General features: G+C 36.8%; 3 protein-coding genes across 3 annotated transcripts; 1 reads left to right on the forward strand and 2 right to left on the reverse strand.

The window, feature by feature from the left end:
• Nucleotides 1-3624: 3624 nt before the first annotated feature.
• On the reverse strand, nt 3625-5785 carry LOC143604697 (U-box domain-containing protein 45-like). The gene is made up of 3 exons (XM_077081098.1): nt 5769-5785; nt 5266-5694; nt 3625-4714 (listed from the first exon to the last, which is right to left on the reverse strand). Exons 1-3 carry the CDS (start codon nt 5783-5785, stop codon nt 3781-3783), a joined length of 1380 nt encoding a protein of 459 aa, XP_076937213.1. The 3' UTR covers nt 3625-3780.
• Nucleotides 5786-11610: 5825 nt separating this feature from the next.
• Nucleotides 11611-13599, forward strand: LOC143602978 (uncharacterized). Its single transcript, XM_077079924.1, has 3 exons — nt 11611-11988; nt 12076-12160; nt 12244-13599. The coding sequence occupies exons 1-3, from the start codon at nt 11866-11868 to the stop codon at nt 13464-13466; spliced, it is 1431 nt and encodes a 476-aa protein (XP_076936039.1). The 5' UTR covers nt 11611-11865; the 3' UTR covers nt 13467-13599.
• A 348-nt stretch (nt 13600-13947) lies between these two features.
• Nucleotides 13948-19915, reverse strand: LOC143603919 (uncharacterized). Its single transcript, XM_077080577.1, has 12 exons — nt 19820-19915; nt 19616-19718; nt 18665-18808; nt 18431-18546; nt 16478-16632; nt 16307-16395; nt 15585-16224; nt 15343-15497; nt 15100-15179; nt 14623-14734; nt 14456-14530; nt 13948-14364 (listed from the first exon to the last, which is right to left on the reverse strand). Exons 2-12 carry the CDS (start codon nt 19709-19711, stop codon nt 14221-14223), a joined length of 1806 nt encoding a protein of 601 aa, XP_076936692.1. The 5' UTR covers nt 19712-19718; nt 19820-19915; the 3' UTR covers nt 13948-14220.
• Between the last annotated feature and the right edge of the window lie 5075 nt (nt 19916-24990).

The raw sequence follows: 24990 nt of genomic DNA on the forward strand, positions 1-24990 counted from the left end.
GAAGAAAAAACGTGCAAAGTTGAAACTATAGGACTAAAACTGCAGATTTGTACAAAACATAAGGACGAGAACCGCAGTTCACTGAAATAAGTATTATAATAAAGAAAGAGTAAAAATACATGTTTACCCTTGACTTAACGATTAAATTTAACGGGGTTAGTGATTTGGATGTAATTGGCAAGAACTGGGAAAGGTGGAGGCCTGGAGGGTCCGGTCCATATGCAAAAAATAAACCTTTTGAACTAAATTCACATTATCTGTCAAACCATAAGAACGAAAATGACACTTTACTCTTATAATTATAATGATACCTTTTTTCATATGAGCATAGCAGAAATAAGAAACAATATTACATAATACAGGAATAAAACGTTTGCAATTAAATAAAAATTAATATGATAGTTATTTTAAACAAAATTTTATCTATAACGCTAAGGTGATATTTGCGTCACCTAGCTATTTTATTTAATTAGGATTAGTTAATGACCAAAATAAGAAATTATAATTAAGCATCAAACGAATTAGAAAAGTATATGGTGCACACTTGTTTTGATAATTTTATTATTTCAAGCACATAAAACACCTTATTGGTTCAAGGTGGTAAAGCGTACCGGTAGCAAAGTGGCAACCCTGGTGCTGATGTGTAGCACTTTTTTATTAATAACAAACGTGATGTAATTGTCAAGTGACCAAAGAAGATGACTAATGGCATATACACTATATTCTTCTACACTTGTGTAATTAAAATCATTTTATCATCAACACATGTATTGTATATGATCACACCTAGTCCACCTCAGAACTAGAAACACTGAGACCCAAAGAAATTTTCCATGCTTATATAGTTATAGCTAGTATTCTAAGACTAATAAAATAAACACAACAAACATCATAAGCACAAGTTTAATGATACACAACCACACTAACGATGATCATCATCTCAAAATGGCAAACTCTTTGAAATTGAGATAATTGTGAGTGATCTAAAATGTTGCGACGGGACGAAATCTTGTGGCAAGTTGGCTCTTTTAGCTATCCTCCTCATATTGCTATGCAAACTTTCTTGTACCAAATTCTTAACCGCTTTACTCTCATCACTCATCATCATGTCTGAATCCTTTACGAGGTCTGTTGATCCCAATGATATGGAATCAACAAATCCACATAGAGGCGCTGAAACATTCACTCCTATGCTGCCTACAAAGGTTTTAGACACTTGTTTCTCTTTATCATTACTTAAAATTTCCAAAATCCGAGAGGCTCGTTTTTGTGCTAAGGTGCTACCTAGAAGTGTAAGTTCAAGGAGCGAAGATTTAACCCAGACTCAATCATGAGTACTCGATCTCTATACGACTTGTGAGCCATCACCATCAAGATGCACGTCACTTGTTCTTGACATTCAGGCGAATCCGACCAGCTTAACACATCAACTAGTTATTAAATATTATCCGTAAAGAATTTTAACATGCTAGTCATCATTACTCGAAAGTGAAAGTTGTATTTATGTTAAAAATGTGGAAAATGCCAAAAGATAACTACAGTGCAACAGGTATCTGAAATAGTTTTTAGGATAAAAACAATTTAATAAGTTGTCCACGTTTGAGGTCATTATAATTATGCCGATACCCTTTTTACATATTAATAGGATTTAGACCCGCGCTTCGCGACAGGACCGTTATATCGAACAAAATACATAAGTAAAAACGTTAAACCATAAACTCGTTGCAAGTCGATGCAAAGTCAGTCTGTATCAAGTTACAACATCGAAACTAAACAAAAGAAATAAACCTGTCAATGCCAAAATACAACAAATTATCATGTGTGGAACTAAAAAGACCGGCATGTTACTGTTGCGAACCAACACAAATTCGGTTCGTATCAGCGGTACCAACACAAATTATTAAACATAAATTAGTAATCCAAAAAAAATATTTTAAAGGCGAGCAAGGTATCAAACGTTGAAACGCGAATATAAACCATGCGATGATGAGATATTTTAAATCATGAAAAAAATTTTCGGTCATTATAAAGACGAACTATAAAAAAATATGAATGCAAAGTTTAAGAAAATCATTTAACCAACAAATAAAATATATAAAGCCGACACTTGCCCAAGTTTAATGTTTAAAAATATAGTTGGTTAAATATTATAATTAGTTCACAAAAAATTATAAAGGAAGTAAAAACTATATTTTTATTTATGGAATTATGATTAATGGATTAATGGTTTTAATAATTAATAAAATATTAAAATATGAATAGTAAATTTGTGAGGGGGATTTAATCCCCTTTTTAATATAGATATTAATGAGCATAGCAGAAATAAAAAACAATATTACATAATACATGAATAAAAGAGGGTCGGCCTAGTCATTTTGGTGGCCTAAAGCGAACAAAAAATACCGGGTCTTTTTTTAAATTAAAAAAGTTAAGTTCGTAGCTTTCAGATTTTTATGTATTCTGCTTCGCATTTATTTAAATGAATGAGTTAAAAAATATATCAAAATAATTTCATTTCCCTTTAGACAATATATTTTATAACATATGCTAGTAGATGACAATATTTGATTTGTTTTTAAAAGTAACCAGCCAAAACGTGAATGTGTTGAAATAAAACATGAATGTAAGATAATGAAAAGCATCTTGAGGACAACACCAAACACGTTTGGCCACTTTCAACATGGGCATTTACAATTATAATGTTCATATGTCATCTTTATCTTGAGAAAAACGAGTGTTATAACTAATATAATTTAATCTTCTAAACTTAAAACTTTTGCCTGTTGGAAACTACAATATACACTTAAGTTGTTGAATTGAATTTTGTTAAAAAAAATAAAAGTGGTTGGAGAACTAAAAAAAGAGTATTGAGTTAGATCTTTATGATGAAAAAAAATTGAAAATGTTGGATTTCTTGTTTGGATTCATGCAGCCTAGCTGCTTCCCTCCCAAGAGTAAGAAACCAAGAATAAAGTATATTCAAAAAAAAAAATAGTGAACAAAATGAGATTTGAACACTAGTCTACCACACATTATTTAAATAAGATTCAATTTACCAACACACCACAATTGGTTATTTGGTTTCATAGCCAAACTATCGTTAATTTATATTAATTACATATATTTTTTTTAATTTGGGGCCTCAAAAATTGTGGGGGCCAAAGCCTTAGCCTTAGCATGCAACACTAACGGGCCGGCTCTGGAATAAAACGTTTGCAATGTCAAAAATAAAAAAATAATATGATATAGTTATTTTAAACAAAAATTTATCTATAACACTAAGGTGATTTTTGCGTCACCTAGCTATTTTATTTAATTAGGATTAGTTAATGACCAAATAAGAAAATTAAAGTTAAGCTTCAAACAAATCCGAAAGTATATAGTGCACACCTGTTTTGATAATTTTATTGTTTGAATCACTTAAAACATCTTGATGGTTCAAGGTGCTAAAGCGCACTGAATAACAAGGGTTTGGGGGCTTGATGCAGATGTGTAGCACTTTGTTATTAATTACAAACGTGATGTAATTGCCAAGTGACCAGAAGATGACTAATGACATATACACTATATTCTTTTACACTTGTGTAAATTAAATCATTCTAACATCAACACATGTATTGTATATGATCACACCTAGTCCACCTCAGAACAAGAAACACTTAGACCCAAAGAATTTTTTCCATGCTTATAGCTAGTATTCAAAGACTAATAAAATTAACACAACAAATACCATAAGCACAAGTTTAATGATACACAACCACACTAATGATGATCATCATCTCAAAATGGCAAACTCTTTGAAATTGAGATAGATGTGAGTGATCTAAAATGTTGCGACGGGACGAAATCTTGTGGCAAGTTGGCTCTTTTAGCTATCCTCCTCATATTGCTATGCAAACTTTCTTGTACCAAATTCTTAACTGCTTTACTCTCATCACTCATCATCATGTCTGAATCCTTTACGAGGTATGTTGATCCCAATGATCTGGAATCAACAAATCCACATAGAGGCGCTGAAACATTCGCTCCTATGCTGCCTACAAAGGTTGCAGACACTTGTTTCTCTTTATCATTACTTAAAATTTCCAAAATCCGAGAGGCTCGTTTTTGTGCTAAGGTGCTACCTAGAAGTGTAAGTTCAAGGAGCGAAGATTTAACCCCGGACTCAATCATGAGTACTCGATCTCTATACGACTTGTGAGCCATCACCATCAAGATGTACGTCACTTGTTCTTGACATTCAGGCGAATCCGACCAGCTTAACACATCAACTAGTATCTGAAACAAATCATGAACACCACCAACCGCCTTCCGTCCATCAGGAGTCGACACCACATTACTCAAAACCGACAAGATCCGATCGCTAACTTCCATATCTCCCAGTTTGACCAACATAGATGTCACAAAATCATCAATTTCAATCATGAGTGACACATTTGAACCCAAAAGTGACAAGTTGTAAAGTGCCCTTAAACAATCTTGAACAACTAGTGAATTGACTCCACTTTTGACTGAATTCTTGAATGTGTTGACCAAGAACAAGATGGCTCCTGATGTACCAATGATGCCCTTGTTCGAGTCAAGTGCGGTTAACCCGAGAAAATTGGCTACAATTGCTGCATACACATCTTGATTGACCTCACCTTCATCTACAGATTTGACAAGATCAAGCATCTTGTGTACTGCCCCAGCTTTAACAATGGCAGCTTTGTTCCTGAAAATAAAATTATTCAAGATCAAAAGTTTTTCAACAATTGAGTAAACCCATTAAACAAAGATCAGATATAACTGTACCGTTGCGTATGAAACCGAAAATCTATCCGAAACCAAGAAAGCTGAAAAAACCAAACCAGTAAAACCGAGCCGATGGTCTGATTTTATGTTTTTTTAAAAACCGAACTTACGGTCCGGTTTTGGCTTTGGATGTAATAAAAACTAAACTAAACCGAATATCTAGAGTTTCATTTTATTTTTATTTTTATAAGAAATTTATAACACTTAATAAAAAAGTAACTCAAATATTGTAGCTCAATGTATAATAATCAATTCAGTATTAATTAACAAAATGAATTAGACATAAATTCATTATTATGGGTTTTTTTTCATCCAAAATTATCAAGCTTAAATGACAAAACCGAAGAGAAACCAAAAGAAGACTGAAAAACCGAAACAAATTCAAATTTTGGTCGGTTTTGAGCATTTAGCTCAAAACAGAAACATACCAGATCAAACCGTGCACACCCCCTAAATAATGGAAATGCTTACGTGTCATTTCCGATTCCGATATTAAGAAGAGCGTACAAACCGGCGATTTGGAAATCAAGATCGCCGGAATCAAGCATGCCGACTAACGGCAGGATTGCTCCGAGCAATGCTAACGTCGTTCTGACGTCAGCATTCTCCTTCGTTAACCTCCTCACATCCTTGGCGCCACCCAAAACATCATCGTACTGTAACCTTCTAACCACTTGTTCCAACTCTTCCTGTTCCTCTAATAGCTCCGACATCCTTAGTAACTCCGAAAGCTTCTCAGACTTCTTTTTCTTCACACCATTATTATTATTATTATTATTATTATTATTATTATTATGTGACGATGACGTCAGATGTGCATTCTGATTCAACAGTGTGACTGCCGCATCCGATGGTGTGGATGAACTTGCGGCGACACGTGGACCATAAGTTGGTGGTGTGCTGGTGGTGAAGAAGAAGCATTGAACCCAGAGAGTTTTGTTGTTGGAATGATCGGCCCATTTAATCAGTGGTACATTGCACCGATTGACATTATTACATTAAAAGATATCGGAAAGCAGAAGTAAGAGTAAATGATGAGAGGTGAAGGTTACTTGTGATACAATGGAGGAAGTATATAGTATAGTGATGTGTATCAGATACAGAGACAGAAAAAAACTAGCTTTAGGGTGGGTCCACATGGGAGCAATGGTCCGGATGACCATTCCGTTCAAAGAACGGAATGTGATGACCCGATCCTTTCATTCAGGACGAAACTCACAACCAGTAAACTTTTTGGCTTACCCTTGAAACAAATTGTTTTTGAGAAATTACAATAAAATAAGTATATTATTTCTCTTTTGCTTAGTTAAATACTATTTTAATACAATTATTCTTCTTTTATCTTCTTTATTCACAACCACTTTCAAAAAATATTAAAAAAATTATACTATATTGATTTGTGTCGGCATCCTTAAAACACCATATTAGTCGGCGATGTTTTAGGCTGAGGTGTGGTGGCTATGTGATGGTGAAGGATGATTCCAGATTTAAGATTAAGTAGGTGGCTACAATAGCTTTGTTCACCGTCTTAACCAATCCTCCGGTTTTGGTTACTAGAATGGCAATGGTGGTCGGAGTGGTGATGGTGGTGGTTGAATGATGGAAGTGCAAGCGGTTTTTATTAATGAAGCCCTAATCGGGGGGAGGTTTGAAAGGAGGGGGGATCTGATAAATTTTTTGCAGGTATAGACGAAAAGACCAAAAAACCCTCATATTTAACTGAGTTTTTCTAATCCAGTTAGCGTAAAATACATAATGTGTTAAGAAAAAAATGTTTAAAGGACACCGTCTGTAAATAAACTAAAAAATGGACACGATCCATAAATTGGCTTTGTTTAAAAGACAAAATTTGTAATTTTGTCTTAATTTTTAAATATAAAATTTTAATCTTTCCTCTACTTACAACCACGCATAACTATATCAAATAATTTACAAAACTTACTCACATAATTATAACTTATAAGGCACAGCCTGAGAATGCTCTTAGACAATACTCGAACTCATAATCTTCTGTAAGAAAGTCAAAGGGCTACTGCTAAACCAATTGGCCTTTGGTAGTTGGTGGGCCTAGGGCTGTTCACGAACCGAACCGAACGCAAACATGCTCATACTTGGTTTGGTTTGAAAGCGGGCCGAACCGAGCGGATTGAATTTAAAGAAACGAACGATATCTTTATGCTTGAACTTGGTTTGGTTTTGAAACCGAGCGGCTTGGTTCGGTTTGGTTTTGCTTGATTTCGCACAAAGTTATCAATTTTAAATTTTTAAAACTTCAAAATATCATTATTTTAAGACTTTTAACTCAAAATTATCACTTTCACCTTTAAAATGTATAAAACTCAAAGTTAACAACAAAACATATATAAAACGAGCGGCTACGGTTTAAAATTGGACTTTGAATTCAACACAAAAGAGAGAAATTAAAAACTTTAAAAAAATAGTATACTTTTATATATATATAAATAAAGTTTATATATAAAACTAATAAATAAAAAATAATTCGAGCAAAACGAACCGAACCAAACCGAGCCGAACGACTCAATTCCAAACCGAGCCTAAATCAAACGAGCATTTTTCGAGCGAACGACGAACGAGCGGCGAGCAGTTTGGACAGCTCTAGGTGGGCCCAACATTCTTGACCTATTATCCTTAAATAGTAAAATTGGGTTGATACGAGTCATTTAAAAAAAATATGTGTTGACATGGGTGGTTGTTTCTCATAAAACATGTTAAAAGTGTGTTGATTGTGACAACCTTTTAGATACAACGGTCGGAATGAGTTGGTGTAATTTTTCAAAAGGGTAAAAATGGGTTTTGTGTATTTTTCAAACAAGTCAAAATGAGTTGATATGGGACACATAACTCGGCGCCGGTATGCACGTACAGTGGCGTACCTACCTTAGTGGTAGGGGGTCGGCCGACCACTGTGAAAAAAATTTTTTAGTGATATATATATGTTAAAATTCTGACCGATCTCTGTTAAATTTTGACACCGACCCCTATGTATTTGAGAACGACCATTAACTGAGAGAACTTGAGATGAAAAAATTAGAGTAAACCAACCATATTTTCAGGCAGCCAGCGCAAATAAGTATTCTCATGTTACAGTTAAAGAAGAAAAGAAAGAAGAGACCTAATTTAACATTTTAAGGATGTAATGAGACTTTATTAACTCTCTTTCACAACTCATTATTTTACCAAAATTTAATAGGACATTGGAAAATAAAGATAAAGTCAACAAAACATTTATTTGTGCACATTTATTTATTTCTTAGTTAGATAACCTAATATATAATAAAAACCAGTATGTATTTTTTTTCCCAAAATTTACTTTGCCCATTTGTTTCGTATATGATTAATTAACTTTTAATAAACTTTTGTTTTGTTTTTATATTTTATTAATATATGAATATCAAACAAGATGATATTATAACTAGATACCAAAAACTAAGAACTTGTAGAAAACAACTATAAATCTATAATATATATAAACGAATATCCAAAAATCATAGGTGTCACGATGTGGTCGCTCCCCCTTTTTTTGGCGTCACCAGATTTGCTTAATTTTTAAATGAAGGCTTCTCATGCATTTGACCCGAATTAATGGGTATGGGTCTTACCAAACCCATATATTCCTTAAACGGGTTATAACATCTCATTAAATAAAAAATTATTCTCACAAAATTATTGATGTAAAAATCTTATAAAATAGGATACACTAAAAATTAATATCTTATTTATTTTAAAAAAGATATATATATATATATTATTTAAATTAAAAAAACAAATTTTATAGTAAAAAAAATAAACGGGTCTTGGGTCTCATCAACCATACGTATATTATTAACTTTCATAAATATTATTTATAATTTAAAAAACCAATTTTATAGTAGAAAAAATAAACGGGTCTTGGGTCTCATCAAAATCATATAACTTTTAAACCGGGTTATAACATCTCATTTATTTGTGAAACAATTTATCATCAAATCATAAGTATATTATTAACTTTGATACAATAAAAAATATAAATTCAAAAAATAAATAAATATTAGAACAAACAATATAAAACAACATATATAAACGAAAACATAAAAATCCTACGTGTCGCGATGTCGTCACTCCCCCTTTTTTTGGAGTCATCAGATTTGCTTGATTTTTAAATGGAGGCTTCTCATGCATTTGACCTGAATTCACGGGTATGGGTCTTACCAAACCCATATATTCCTTAAATGAGTTATAACATCTCATAAAATTAAAAATTATTTTCACCAAATTATTGATGTGAAAATCCTATAAAATAGGATATACTAAAAATTATTATATGATTTTTTTTAAAAATATTATTTATAATTAAGAAACAATTTTATAGTAAAAAAAATAAGCGGGTCTTGGGTCTTACCAAACCCATATAACTTTTAAACCGGGTTATAACATCTTAGTTTTGTGAAACATTTTTATCATTAAACTATAAGTATATTATAAATTTCATTACAATAAATAAAATTAAACCCAAAAAGGTATATAAATATTAAAAACGACTAATGTAAAACAGCCACCGTAATACGGGGGATAAAAACTAGTATATTATATATATAGATAAATATTTGAATTTTGGTGCCACAAAAAAGTTCCCCGTTTCTAGACCAACCATTTAAAAAAATATTTAGAAGCCATCATCACATGTTATATGTTGTTGTGATGATTATCCTAGCATCCATTAAAGCTCTTTTGCATCTATTGTTGTACTCAGGTTCGAGCCCTTACTGCCACATTTCTTCTTTTTTCTTTTTCTTTTCCTTTCATTTTGTTTTAAATAATTTTTTCTTTGCCCATTTTTTGTTTTAAATATTTTTTTGTAGTTATTGTTAGATTATAATTACACCGTCGATACTAATCGAATTCGTGTCTGTTAAAGGCCGAAAGCGTTGGCTATGTTAGTTAATAGTTTGTTGTATTTAGGCTCGAGTTCATGTTGGTTCGCGTACGCAACATGCTCTTTGTTTTTTTAATGTCTTACGATACCGACTGAATTCACGTCGATTCGTAGCCACATTTTATTTTGTTATATTTGAGTGTTGACAAATTTTTTTTATTGACTACGCACCAACAGACCGACGCAACGCGTCGGGTGTGATAACTAGTTGTATTTTAATTATGCTTAACTAATGACGTATCATGTATTTTTTTAATTTTTTTGTTATATAGTAATATGATATTTTGGTTGATTACCTTTTTTTTAATATGATTCGCCCCATTTGACCCGACTTAAACGACCAAACCGGATCGAAAAATTATTTAGATACCAATTTGACCCGACCGTACAACCGAACTGGACTGAAGAAAAATTTATATAGCGATAAACAACTAAGTACCGACCCGAAAGTTTTCCGACCCTTGCAAGAAAATTTTCTGGGTCTGCCACTGTGCGCGTAACGTCAAATCGGACGTGTAACATGTCCCACTACATTTGTAATACAACATTTGGCGCGTAACCGGTAACGGTACTCGTGTACCTTCGAGTTTGGACTAAAATGTCACAAGTTTCTCTTCTTCTCTATTAGTTTCTTTGAAGATCGACCATCTCAAATATGGTCTTAAAAAGGGGGTGATGGTAGTTGTGGCGGTAGTAGCAACGCCAAGCGGGCCAGTAGATGAATAGATGATGGCGACAGGGAATGGTGGTGGACGGTGTTAGTCTATTTGAATCCGTTTAATATTAGCAAGTTTTAAATGAATGATCTATTATATAATTTAAGTTACTCACATCAACCTTTTTAGTTATAAAACTTTATTCCGGGCTAGTAGGATCAATCTCATTAGACATGTTTTTGTCAATTGTATCGTGAGATATATTTTGCGTAGATTAGTGTTTGATATTGTATTCGTACCACATTTACAAAACAGGACCAAAGACTAAACTTGAGACCACAAGAGTGCCCAATATTTATAGACCAGGACCATAAAAATAACTTGATCCCACAAGAGTGCTGCCCAATATTTATAAACCAGGACCAAAGGCTAAACTTGAGCCCACAAGAGAGTAGAAATGCATAAAACCCGGTTTTTTTGGGTCGAACTAGCTCGGTTTCCAAACCGATTCAAATCTAGCCAAAGAAGATCTAAATTGTATCGGTCAAAACAGATTTGGATTAGAAACCAGTTTATAGAGAAAAAGGCTGGGCCCATACAAACCGAGTCGGGTGGGTTTGAAGACCGGTTTGAAAAATCCTGTTTCCATGATTTAGAATATTTTTTTTAATTTGTATATTAACTCTTGAATTTTGATTGATTTAATTTAATTTTAAAGTTCACATAGATAAGTTCTAATATGAAGTTTTTCTATGTTCTTTTCTTTGGTTATACCAAAGTGAACGTAATAACCGATTGAAAATGTGTGTCGTCGTCGTTTGGAGTTTAATCTTCATCACTGTTGTTTTGCAGTCCTTTGAGTTCTTGTGCGGTAAGTGTGACCAACAATGCATAACACCAAGTGACGATATCAATTATGAGGTGCAACCGGTTATACATGTCCAACCCGTACAGGCCCAACAGATTCGGTCTAAATCCAGCCTAAATCTCCACTGGCCTGCCCAACCCGAGACCAACCCACCATTAAACGGTCCAGCTCTCAGATTTCTAAACCCAACTTTTCGGTTTTGGTCACAGATTGGTCCCGGTTTTGACCAAATGCACACCCCAAAATACATAGCAACTTGTTGCAAAAATTCGACAGAAAAAAAAATACTCAAAAGACTAGCAATGGAACTCCTGCTGGTAACTAGAGAAACTTCCAAGAAACACACCAAAATATCATTCCAACTTTAATTATTCTTAGCAACAAATCTTTATTCTCCGACGCCCATCGTTGCAACACTTTATTAACACGACATTCCTTTCACATCGACTGGTACAAGCGCACTCACATCAAACCTTTCTTAAAGAATTCACGGCTCAAAACCGCATGCTATTTTAATCAAGTAAACAAGAATATATTACAAGTTCCTTTTAAACCACAACGTTTATATACTTTGAACAAAAAGAAACAAATTTAACACGAGATAGATTCTTTAGATGTCCCACACACCTTCCCTTTTATATATTCCCTCTTTGTGCACAAATAAATGTCTCACATATTTTAATTCCTTCGTTCCATTCCACCTTCAATTGTTCATCATCATGGTTCCAGATTTACAGGTATTGTATTTGCCCCTTATGAAATCTATCTAAGAATATTAATACACAAATCTTTTTTCTTAAATTCTATGTTCTAAACTCATGCAGAAGCCTCGAGTCACCGAGATACAAGTTCGAATGGACTGTAACGGGTGCGTTCAAAAGATCAAGAAAGCTTTACATGGCATCAATGGTGAGTTCTAATTACCTTGCTACAATCTTACTTTACTAGTATGTTTTGTTGACTGATTTCATGGCTGATTTTGTTGTTTGTAGGGATATACGATATCTATATCGACATCCCGCAACAAAAGCTCACATTAGTCGGGTGGGCAGACCCAGAAAAGATCGTTAAAGCTATCAAGAAAACGAGAAAAAACGCCACTATATGTTCACATACAACGCCAGAGTCGGAGCTGCCAGAGGAAGGTGAACCGCCATCTTCCGACACAGCAAACCACCCGCCTGGAGAAGATGCTGCACCGCAAGAACAAGCCCCACAAACAGAACCACCACCGGAGCCGGAAAATCCTCCACCCGATGCAGCGGCAACGGCAACGCCACCGCCACCGCCTCAGCCTACAGAGTCTACATCAAACCAACCGCCACAATCTCCCGGACCAAGAGAGGCAGAAGAGGTTCATGTTGTGTACCGTTATCCATCTGAATATAATAATGACCGTGTCTACAGCGGACGTGTGGCCCATTATCCAGCGAGTCAAGGTGATCCACGGTTCGGTGAAGGGTTCAGACACGAGCCACCACAACCTATCCATGTGAACCATAGCTATAACACTTACAAGCCCACGCCTTATGTCACGGAATATGAATACATCCGTCCACCACAACAATACACCCCTTATCGCACACCGGAACCACCACGATATACCTCCTATAGATGGCCTGAGCCGCAACAGTACTCGCATTACAGCCGACCAGACCCGCCACCACGACATTACAGCCGACCAGACCCACCACCACAACATTACAGCCGACCAGACCCACCACTACCACAACATTACAGCCGATCAGACCCGCCGCCACAACATTACAGCCGACCAGAGCCGCAAACGCCACAACATTACAGCCGACAAGAGCCGCCAACGCCACAACATTACAGCCGACAAGAGCCGCCACCGCCACAACATTACAGCCAACAAGAGCCGCCACAACGTTACAGCCGACAAGAGCCGCCACCGCCACAGCCACAGCATTATAGCCAAGCAGAGCCACAACCGCCACAACAGAGCCATACGGAGCCGCCACAACAATACACGCATTATAACCGTCCAGAGCCACCACAACAATACACTCATTACAATCGTCCCAAACCACCACAACAGTACACACGCTACAGTAGACCGGAGCCATCAGCACATTACACATACTACAACAGATTCGAACCACCAGATTACAATATGCACTACAATAGCAGCAGAAATGATGACATCAGCTCACCTTTTGGAGATGAAGATCCAAATGGATGTAAAATTGTCTAAAACGAAACAAATCCAATGCATCTTTTGGTCCAATTACTGGTTGCCCAACAGGTTAATGGAGAATAACCAAACAATTGATTAACACCATACAATATAATATTCCCACAGAAACATGTGATGGTGATGATAGAGAAGAACAGATTCTTAGCTTGTGAGTGCATGAAGAATATATTCTTCATTCCTTTTGAGAATGAGGTGTGTATCTTAAATACTACTTTAGTGTGTTAAAAAGGAATACTAATTCTAAACTTAAAGTTTACCTAATAATATGTATTCTTATTTTCTAAAAGTCTCAACCTTTTGACATTATTATGACTCTAATCTGACTATCTTGACTTTAGTTTCAAAATCCTGCATGTCATGCACGCTTTTCCTGTAGACCTAACTTGCTGCCAGTGACAAAACACGACTTTAATTATGCGAATATATCAGAAACCTTGTGCTCCAAACGAAACAAAATGTAACACAAAAGAAGAGAATAAGTGAAAAAAGAAAATGCAAATTTTCTGATATTCAGTAACTATAGCTTACAAGAGCAATTACATTAAGTTATCAAAATATCACCAAGAAAGAAAAAGGAGAATAGTGAGACAAAATTGCTTCCGCAGGATCGTTTAGAACGTGACCAAAGATTTGATAATAACAGGAAAACTTCTAAATAACTAATTATACCTCCACAGATATCATTTCTACATGGGGAACATGATATCTAATGAAGAAAACCAAAACCTATGCTTGTCTGTCTGAAACTGACCTAGTTATTGTCATCTTCACTAGTATTTTCAGATGCTTCATCTTCTTCAACAGAAAGCATATCTTCATCATCATCATCGTCGTCGTCGTCATCTTCACTTTCTTCTTGTTTCAGAGGTTGGCTTCTATCAGCAGCCTTGTTGATCTGTTCAGAACAAAATTTCAAATCCCCATTAAAACATGAACAAATCTCATATTAATCAAGGGTTATATCCCTTGCTATTAAAGAGAGTAACCTGTGCTGTTATTAGCTGCAAACGCCCAGATAACTGCAGTAGAGACTGAATAGACGATCCTTTTGACTTTGTAAGCTGCAAAACGATTAAGAACATTTATTTAATAAATTAAGATGCTAAAACAGCTAGGAGCATATTATACTAATAAAGACTCAATATAACCATACCTCATGCAGTGAATCCAGTATGTTTGATGCTGATTCTGCAGATTTAACATAGTGCCCGTGATGCACTAGTATGCAACAAACCCATGAAAGAATGTACTGCACGTTCATTGACCTATGACAAAGAACGTCTTTAAAATACTAAACCACTATGTTTATTTAACCCATAAGGCTTAATTTGGCTTCAGGGGAGTTCATAAATAAAAAGGTAGAAATGCAAATTGAGCATGTTGGGAAACGAGTTAAAATGGGTTCGGTTAAAACTTAAAAACAGTTTAGTTTGATCCTTGTCAGATTGGGTTAACCCGTAACACTTTTTCGTCCAAAAGTTTCAGTTCATAATAACCAATGTACCAGATATTGGATCAAAAAGATATACGTTGGTTATGTTTCAACTTTTCAACAACTTTAGTAATATTATAATAATCACAGTTATTAGTAATAACCAAAAGTAAGACAGAAGTATTAGAAAATGCGCACCTTGATTGCCACATGGACAACAATATTTTCAACAATGTAAACGCATCGTCCGATGTCATAGATGAAACAGTTGCTCTTATCTGTTAACATTTTAGTAAAAATGCATATATGAGAAACATGTTAACACTACTTTTCAATGCACTTAAAGCATGTTTTGGGTATATAAAATAGTTTCTAAGTTAGACGAGGTATTCATGAAATAGCCTCCAAAAAGCATGCACGAAATGTGAATAAGCAAAAAACCTGTTTTGGTGGTACAGCATCTTCAAGGTTGACACCGTTTAGAAGCTTGGATAAAATAACTGTGTTAGATTTTATATCATTATCACTCATGAGAATGCCTTCAGCTCTTAACCGATCTTCAAAGCATACGGTTACTTTATCCATTTCCATATCATCTGATCATAAGATTTGAAAATCAAAGTGAACAATAATTTACATATTACCACTATAAACATCAAACTAAGAAAAGATCATATGTATACCTTTAGTTAACGAAAGTGGATCTCCACTTTTGGCATCATCAGCCACATTGAAAATCTTAGAAACTGGAAGCAATGCACCTTCAGTATTTGCACGGTCTAATGCTGTAACTGTTGAGGTCGGGACTTTCTTTGACTTGTGAGATTGGGTCAAAGGTAAGAGGATACCATCCATTGAACTGGCTAGTTTTGTGTCCGTACCACAATTTACCAAAACTTTCTCAAATCTCGGTTTTATCAACAAACCATGAGCAAGAAAAACATGTCCAGTTGCAGGTTTCGAAAAACTTTGTAACTTTGCAGAGAATATAGTAGGACCCGCACCCTTGTAATTCTTAGAGAAATCATCTTCTACGGATACCATGACTTTTGTTGACTCGGAACTGTTTAACTCCTCAATATTCGTTCCACTCCAAAAGTAACAAACACCCATTTCTGAAATGGCGAGTACAGATAGACCTAAATTATCTGGACCGTATGACTTGCTATCTATGAAGATAGCAGGATGGTCCATTGCAAGAACACAAGAAGCTGATTTCTTTTTGCTTCCATCTATCCCCCAAATGGCAATGTATCGTTCACCAACAGCAGATGAAATTACATATTTGCCATCATCAGAGAAAGTCATACACCGAACAGCCACCTATTATAAGATATAAGATTAAGCAAAAAAAACAGAAAGCAAAAAAGTTAAATATAATTATAAACACAAAAAACAAACTTACAGGATGCCCGGAAAATTTCTGAATCTTTTTGTGGTCTGAACAACTGAATATCTTTAGTTGAGCTGCTGCTGTTGCTAAAAGCTTCCCATCTGATGTTTAAGGATTAGAATAACAAATGTTGCATGATGAAGTAAACAAAAATTCAACAAAAATTTCAGATGACATATATACCTGATGAAACACACATTGCAGATATGGCTTTTGCAGAGGCTTTAAACTTGCTCAACAAGTTTCCGGTCATGGAATCAAGTTCACATACCATCCCATCAACACCAGCAGTATACACATGAGATCCACTTGTAGGAGCTGAGATGGCAGTGGCACCCCTGCATATTATATATATAGATAAATATTGGATCTTGGTGCCGCAAAAAAGCTCCTCATTTATAGATCAAACATTTAAGTAAATATTTAAGAGTCATCACCAACTGTTATATGTTGGTGTGGTGGTTGTCTTGGTACCCCTTAAAGTTCTTATGCCGTTGTTGTGCAGGTTCAAAACCCTTCCTGCCACCTTTTTTTTTCTTTCTTTTTTTTTTTTGCTTCTTATATTTGTTTTAAATAATTTTATTTTGTAGTTATTATTAGTGTATAATTGTTGTGCAGGTTTGAACTTTGAAACCCTTAATGCCATCTTTTTTTTTTGGCTTTTTATATTTGTTTTAAATAATTTAATTTTGTAGTTATTATTAGTGTATAATATACTAGCTTGAGACCCGTGTATTACACGGACAATTAATAAAAAAATCATGTTTAATAATTAAGCGAAGTCGAAACAAATAAATAAATAAACTTATCATGCATATTAAGAGACAACTGTTATACATTTGTGTTTAAAACAATTTAAATATTCATTCATTTATTTCAATCATTCAAATTAGTAATTAATTTATTAACCATCCCTCACGTGTGGCCTTGTAGGTGGCTTGAGTTTTTTAGTGGTGACTCAAGTTCGAATCCTACTTGTGTCACTTTTGAATGGATATTGACAATGAAGGATTTGAGCTAGGCCTTATGCAAAGGTTGTCAGTTCGAACCCTGAGCCCACCCGGTCTTCGTCCCACCGTGTGTTACGCCAGAGAGTGTTGCTATTGTGGTGGCACAACGACTGTCAAGTGGCAGTCGACGTTATGGTTTCCTGAGGGAACACCCAAGCGAAACTCTTAAGCAAGTGGGGCCCCGGTTTAGACAACACAGTATGGTCAGAGTGTGGCATCAGGTCTCTCTAAATTTGGATTGTGTTGTAGTCTAAGTAAAAGAAAGTCGTCGTTCTAAAAAGCAAAAAATAAAAATATATATACAAAAAATATTTAAAAAAATAAAAAAAGTTAATGTTATTAACAACTAACTTGGTCTAGTGGCAAAGATGTATGTCTTACAACCAAATAGTTGTGGTATCTAGTCTCACTTGAGACATGGGGGGAAGAATTAGTTGTTCAAAAAAAAGGTATTTAATTTTATTAATTAACAAATAAATGGTAATGAAGGATTTTAGAGATTTAATTGGTTTTAAATTGTGAGGATTAATGTGGAGGTGACAAGTGGCAAAACATTGTAGTGTTTTATTAGAGAGTATAGATATATATTACACAGTTGATATACCAACCGAATTCGTGTCTATTCAAGGCCGAAAAACGTTGGTTATTATTATTTTTGGTTTGTGGCTGTCTTTTTTTTTATATATGTTAGTTGATAGTTTGTTGTATTTGTGCTCGAATTCACGTTGGTTCGTGCATGCAACAGGTTTTTCGATTAATTTAGTGCTATCATCTTTGATACCGACTGAATTCACGTAGATTTGTAGCCGCATTTTATTTTGTTGTATTTGAGTGTTGACAAATTTATTTTTTTACTGGCTACACACCAACAGCCTGGCGCAACGCGCTGGGTGTGATACCTAGTTGTTATTAATATTAAATTTTGGCTATAAGAAGCAGATTTATAAAAATTACTCTAAAAAATATCATCTTTTTCGCTGCCGATTTTTTAAAGTGAATGTTACAAGCTGTAATTCGTGTGTTAGCTTCAACACATGATGCATGAAGCATTGCATATAATTTTGGTAAACTATTATCAAGAACCTTGACATACATAGAACTATAAAAGAATGAAATTAGAACTCACCCAGGATGACAATCACTAATCCTCCACTTTAACTGGCCAGATGATACATCCAAAGCTAGAATATCCCCACCCCCAGTTCCTAAAATGAGCAATGAGTTTCGAAGCTTCCTTTTTTTCTGACAAAAATATAATCAAGTAATCAATAATGATTAATGGCAACCAAACACTTCATCATATATGTATAATAAATAAACCAATTCATTTATACAAAGAAAAAGAAGGCAAAAAACAAACCTTTTTCTCCAAGGACAACCATTTCATGCAAGTGTAATCAACCGACATGTGTCCACCTTCAGGTTTAGCAAAAATACTGGTTTCATCAGTCGACACAATGTTTGCAAAGTCTGTCTGCACTTGGCCCTTAATAGTGTCCCAAATCTGAAGAAACAAATTAAAAAGCATCATATCATCAGCCAAAAACCTCTAATTCACAAAACCCTAAAACTTTGAAAGTAAAGTAAATGATACTAGAGGTGTAAACGAGCCAAGCCACTCATAAGCTACTCAAAACCGGCTCGTTAAAAACTCAAATCTAGCCGAACTTAAACAAACTTGAGCCCAAGCTCGAGCTTAAAATATTTGCTTGTTTAATAAACAAGCATGAGCTTCACTTTTCAAACTCAAGCCGACTCGCGAGCCTATTACTTAGCTAGTTTATATTTAATAATTGAAATATACAAATCTATAACAATTCTTATTATATGTAAAAAAATGCAATAAAAATAAGTAAAAAATATGTATTATGTTGTATATAAAAATTTTACATAAAATATATAAAAAAAATCAAGCCCGAGCTGGAGTTTGAAAAACTATCTCGAGCTGAGCTCAAGCTTGAAAAACTGATCACAAGCTGAGTTAAAGCCTAGACAAGCTTGGGCTCAGCTCGACTCGTTTACACCCCTGAATGATACAAAGATTCATAATCAACCTCTGTGAACTTAAAAAACCAGCTAAACAGCCAATTTCAATTCTTCAGTTAAAAAAAACAGTAAGTGAGCTCAATTCTTCAACGAGCAACCGATTTCAAAATTTGACACACTCTGATTTTACTTTATTTCATATTACATTAGTTTATATAACATCTAGGTTACTCTAATTTATACTAATTTCACAGTTTAATTTTGAAACTAATTTTAGAAGGTAAAAAGAAAAAAGAATGCACATAAGTCAAAGTCAAAACCCTACCTTAATCCGGCCGTCACCGGAACTGATAGCAAGGAAGTCCAACGACGGACTAAACGAAGTCAATACGTCTCTGATATTAGCTGCTGTTAACTCCATTCTAAACCTTCAATCAATAATATATATATATATAAGTCGATTAATGTTAAAACAAAAACGTTCATAAATATGTGTATGACTAATGATTTAAATAATAATAATACATACCTGTTACGGGAGAGTATATGACGACGGAGGAGTAACTAATAAAGTAGCAGTGGCGGCGCCGGTAGGATGATGTGGCGGTGGTTGTTTCTCCTTCTGCTTCTTGTTATAAAAATGGTGGTGATTTTGAAAAGGTAGGTTACCTCCTTGTTGTGTTTAATTTGGCCCTTGTACTTTTGGTCTTTGTCCAAAACTAGCTTGTTATAAAGGAGGAATGGATTTTATATACCAGCGTCTGCAACGGGGGATTTCATAGTTGATAGTGAATGAATACCTCACGTAGGCTGAGAGGGTATTTATAGTCAAAGAATGTCGGAACATGATTGGGCCAGCTGTCCCGTTCTAGAATATCTCCCGTAACCGTCTGGATACGTGTCCTTACGTGATATGTTGAGCTATACGTCCCATGTGTATGGGTATAACAACCTGGACACGCGTCGTTCTATGATAGGATGAGTTAATTCCTAGCCATGTGCACGGTTATAACAACCTGGTCAGCTGTCCTCAATTCATTGGTTAACGGGTCACGTGTCCTTCAAGTAACAATCGTGGTTATTCTTCTAGAAGGTAATTAGTTAGTTAAAGATGTCCTGTGACATTACCTTCCTATCGTCCCAGCGGGTGAATATGTTACCCTGCGGATGACTTTAGAGGGTGTCTGGATGCTTCCGCGTATGATAAGTTGTGCGGGTGATCCATATGCTCCGCGGGTTGCATATGAGGGGGTTTTCTCCTACCCGCGGGTGATACTTAAGGGTATTTGAGTCTTTTTGGTACCCTGCCTCTATAAGTCACCCAGTTCAGTGTTTCTTTCACGTGAAGTTTTTATGCTGGTGAAATTTTGGACTTAAGATATATTTGGGGATTTTTGAATTTTGGAGTTTGGTAGAAATATCTTCTGTTGGTGGTGTGGATAACCGTGAAAAAGGACAAGTTGACCACTTGCAGGCGCGTGAACAGACGATGGGACGTTTATGTCGGCTGTCATTGTACCCGACTGTACACCTTTTTCTCTTTTTCGAATTTCCCGCGTGACGTGGCGTCTGCTGTGTAACACCCTTGGCAAACACAACATCGTCGCACTCTTAGGCTATCCCACATCGGCTGTGGACAAGAGAGATCCTTGGTTCATAAGTAATGTCCTGCCTCTTAACATCACCAACGCGTTTTGGGCAACCAAAAACAAATCCGTGAGCTCTTCGTGGGCAGAGCGGACAATATTGGTGGTGCGAGGGGCCCGGGTGTTACAGGTGGTATCAAAGCCACTCTTGTGCCGTTCGGGATGAAGGGACATGCCTCATCGAGGACGATGAGTCCAAAGGGGGGTTGTTTGTAACACCCTTGGCAAACACAACATCGTCCCACTCTTAGGCTATCCCACATCGGACGTGGACAAGAGAGATCCTTGGTTCATAAGTAATGTCCTGCCTCTTAACATCACCAACGCGTTTTGGGCAACCAAAAACAAATTCATGAGCTCTTCATGGGCAGAGCGGACAATATTGGTGGTGCGAGGGGCCGGGGTGTTACACAATCACTCCTAGAAATTTTCCCTCTTTCATCCCGAAGGAACACTTGGCTGGATTCAACTTCATGTTGATACTTCTCAGAGTTTCAAATGTTTCTTTTATGTCTCTCAGCATTTGATATTCCTCAATGCTTTTAATCACAAGATCATCCATATATACTTCCAAGTTTCGACCAATCTGTTTCTTAAATGCCTCGTCCATCAGTCGTTGATATGTAGCACCCGCATTTTTTAAACCAAAGGTCATCATCTTATAGCAAAATGTGCCTTGGTCTGTGCGAAACGCTGTCTTGTCTTCATCACCCGCCGCTATGCGGATTTGATGGTAGCCTTTGTAGGCGTCTATAAAGCATTTAAACTTGAATGGAGCTACGACATCAACTTTGAGGTCGATTTCCGGCAATGGATAACAATCCTTGGTACATGCCTTATTCAGATCCTTGAAATTTATGCACACCTGCCATGTCCCATTGATTTTGGGGACAATGACTGGATTGGCGACCCAAGTCTGGTATTGTATTAGGCGGATGATTCCAGCATGTAAGAGGTCCTGAACTTGTTCATTCATTGCTTTCGTTTGTTCTGGACCCATCTTACGCTTCTTCTGTACTATTGGAGTAAACGCTGGGTTTACTCGCAACTTGTGTTCTGCAATCTTCCGCGGGACCCCAGTCAGGTCCTTGGGCTGCCATGCGAAGATGTCGAAGTTTTTTTTCCAGCAATTGCTTTAAAAACGTCCTTACTATCTCAGAGATAGCGGGTCCAATCGTTACAGTTTGATCTGGGATCTTTTTGTTTAATACCCATTTCTCAGGTTCAATCCGTCGAACTTGCTTCGGAACTTTGTTGGGTTTTGAACTTTCTGTCGTGAAGCAATGACGATTAATGTGAATAATAGCCACACCGGTGCGAGTCGGAACTCCCACTGCACCGTGTGCTGTAGAAGGATGGGCATTAAAGTCACTGATCGCTTCCCTACCCAGGATGATGTCATGCTTTGATGTTGCTGGCAAAACCAAAAACTCAACCTCTTCGGTTCTTGAATGAATTCTGTCACTAAGAGTGACCGAAAAAGATATCACTCCTCGCGGGTGCATCACCTCGCCTCCAAATCCAGATACAGGAGCATGAATGGGTTTCAAGCTCTCCTTATCTTCTTCATCTAGCTGCTCAAAGCACTGTTCGTACATTATATCCGATGTACTACCAGTGTCGAAGAAAGCATACTGCGAGAGATAATGGCCAAAGAGGGCGGTGATAATCAAAGGATTCTTGTTATAGGGGCCTCCTTTAACTCGTGGAAAAATCACATGCTCATTCTTCCATTCTTCATCCAGAAATTCTCTTCTATTTCCACCAACCTTGTATTCGACTTGAATCATATGAACATTTAGGTTTTTGACTTGTTTCTTTGGCGGACCCTGGTTATCTCGCGTGGGAGCCTTACCAGTCCTTGGTCTTACACCTTTGACCAAGTGTCCCAATTCTCCTGATTTCACAGCCGCCTCAATTTCATTTTTCAAAGCGACACACTCGTTCGTATTATGACTTATGTCGTCATGAAACGAACAGTGTTTCTTAGCATCAAGGAATGATCTCCTTGTGAGTGGTTGCGGTTTCCTGAAATTCATGTTTTCAGTAGTGAGAATTTTTGCAGGTGTTTTCAACAGTGGAGTCCAATTGTTAGAGCCTCAAGCTGAGGAACCCGCTTTGTTTTTGTTGCCGATCAAAGATCTAGCATAGAATGATTTAGACGCCTCCGCGGACGGCTGGAGTCTAGACCAAATTGTCCCTTTTGCCTGCTTGTTCGGCCGCGGGGTCTGGAATTCAACCTTTAAATTCTGTTTCTGATTATTGGATGCCAAAGTCTTTTGAGTCCTTGCGAACAACTTCGTTGCGGACATAATTTCATCCCAAGATTTGGGCATACCATCTCTTCCGGTTAACGTCCAAATCAATTCATCACTCTTCACATTTTTGCGGAAAGTTCCTCGCAACATATCTTCACTCACGCCGCCAATATTGAGACACTCGTTGTTAAACCGGGTAATGAAGTCTTCAATATACTCATTATTCCGCCTAACCACGTCTAATATTTCGGACGAATCGCGAGTGTGTTTCTTCTGCTGACTAAAGTGCTGGGAAAATTTGGCTACAAAGTCATCTCAACTCTTTATTTGTCCATCCGGAAGCTTCTCAAACCACTCGCGCGCTGCACCTGTAAAAGTTAATGCGAACATGTGGCACCAGTATGGAAGAGTCCAACCTCTGACTCCACCTACGGCCACAAAGTTCAGTAGATGATCACTGGGATCAATCATCCCATCATATTTCCCTACGAATGTTGGGATTTTCGCATTGACTGGGAATGGGGCAGTTGCAATTCGTGCAATGAACTTTAATTTTTCAGCAAAAGTAGCCGGGCGATATGGCTTAAAAAAGTATTCCTCAACATCGCTATGATAACCCGCCTAGCGAACTACCGCCTGTGGACGACTAGTTCCCACATGCAAATGGCCGGCTATCACCGTTGTAGTAACTGATATCACCTGGACGGTATGACGGGTTGTAACTATCATACTCGTCAAGGTAAGATGGCACACGCATGACCATACGAGGAGGATCATGTTTTCTCCAAACTTCCCTAGGATCTCTCTCCGTCTGAGCGCTGTGACGGATCTGACTCCTCCTTGCTGTTGCGGGAAGAGAGGGAGATTTCCTGGGGGATTCATCATAATTCAGAGTTCGAGCTTGGAGTCGCTCTTCGCATACCCTACGCTCGTACTCTGATACAACATTCTCTTGCTGGATACGGAACCACTCGTCCGGAGACAAGGGTCCTCTAGCTTTGGAACTACGATGATGAGTTCCCACCGGTTCGGAATCGATAGAATCATCCTCTAGACCTAATTTCGAATGAGTCTGACGATTTTCTCTCGTAATTCGCCCCGGGTTGCCAGATTTGGAACCTCCTGGCAATGTGACATGTCCTAGGTCCGTTGGAGTAGGAACTGTAGGTGCCGTGACATGTCTTAGGTCACCTGGAGTGGAACTTCCAGGTGTCGTGATACGTGCAAAGACATTTGAGGCAAAGCCTCCCAATGCTTCAGTATCAGTAGTACGTAAAAGCGGTGCATGTGTTCCCGTCGGCCCCTCAGGAAGCTTACTCATATCGTACGAACAAAAAAAACCAACAAAAACTCTTGCAGTTCTAACACCAAAACGGATGGCGCCAATGAAGAAACACGGATCCAATCCCATGGATGGGTCCTGGATCCAATGAGTCCACATGGTAAGATACAATAACAACCAACACGATATGAACACAACTTCCCAAACTCCAATGACCGGAACCTGCAAAACAGACACCGTGAGGTCGTTACGGGAAGGACAGGAGGGGGGTCTTCCCGTAACCACCATCCAGCGTGAGAATAAGTACAGTTCTGACAAGGAGAAAGTACTCAAGTAATGTTGGTAGATAGTGGAGAGTGAATGAATACCTCATGCAAACTGAGAGGGTATTTATAGCCGAAGTATGTGGGAATATGATTGGGCTTCTAGAAGATCTCCCGTAACCGTCTGGACATGTGTCCTTACGTGATAGGTTGAGCTATACGTCCCATGTGCATGGATATAACAACCTGGA

Source organism: Bidens hawaiensis, unplaced genomic scaffold, assembly GCF_021521415.1.
Source record: "Bidens hawaiensis isolate Kalapana, Puna unplaced genomic scaffold, B.hawaiensis_p1.1 tig00001961_1, whole genome shotgun sequence".
Taxonomy (NCBI): domain Eukaryota; kingdom Viridiplantae; phylum Streptophyta; class Magnoliopsida; order Asterales; family Asteraceae; genus Bidens; species Bidens hawaiensis.

What these genes read in the sequence shown, in the direction of transcription:
- LOC143603919 (XM_077080577.1), bottom strand. Translation starts at nt 19,711, where the DNA reads ATGGAGTTAACAGCAGCTAATATCAGAGACGTATTGACTTCGTTTAGT. An exon ending in ATTAGTGATTGTCATCCTGG is followed by an intron (nt 16,633 to 18,430) that starts GTGAGTTCTAAT and finishes TATAATATGCAG; the next exon opens with GGGTGCCACTGCCATCTCAG. An exon ending in TTGTCCATGTGGCAATCAAG is followed by an intron (nt 14,735 to 15,099) that starts GTGCGCATTTTC and finishes TCTTTGTCATAG; the next exon opens with GTCAATGAACGTGCAGTACA.
- LOC143602978 (XM_077079924.1), top strand. Translation starts at nt 11,866, where the DNA reads ATGTCCCACACACCTTCCCTTTTATATATTCCCTCTTTGTGCACAAAT. An exon ending in TCATGGTTCCAGATTTACAG is followed by an intron (nt 11,989 to 12,075) that starts GTATTGTATTTG and finishes AAACTCATGCAG; the next exon opens with AAGCCTCGAGTCACCGAGAT. An exon ending in AGCTTTACATGGCATCAATG is followed by an intron (nt 12,161 to 12,243) that starts GTGAGTTCTAAT and finishes TGTTGTTTGTAG; the next exon opens with GGATATACGATATCTATATC.
- LOC143604697 (XM_077081098.1), bottom strand. An exon ending in ATCGGAATCGGAAATGACAC is followed by an intron (nt 4,715 to 5,265) that starts GTAAGCATTTCC and finishes TTTTATTTTCAG; the next exon opens with GAACAAAGCTGCCATTGTTA.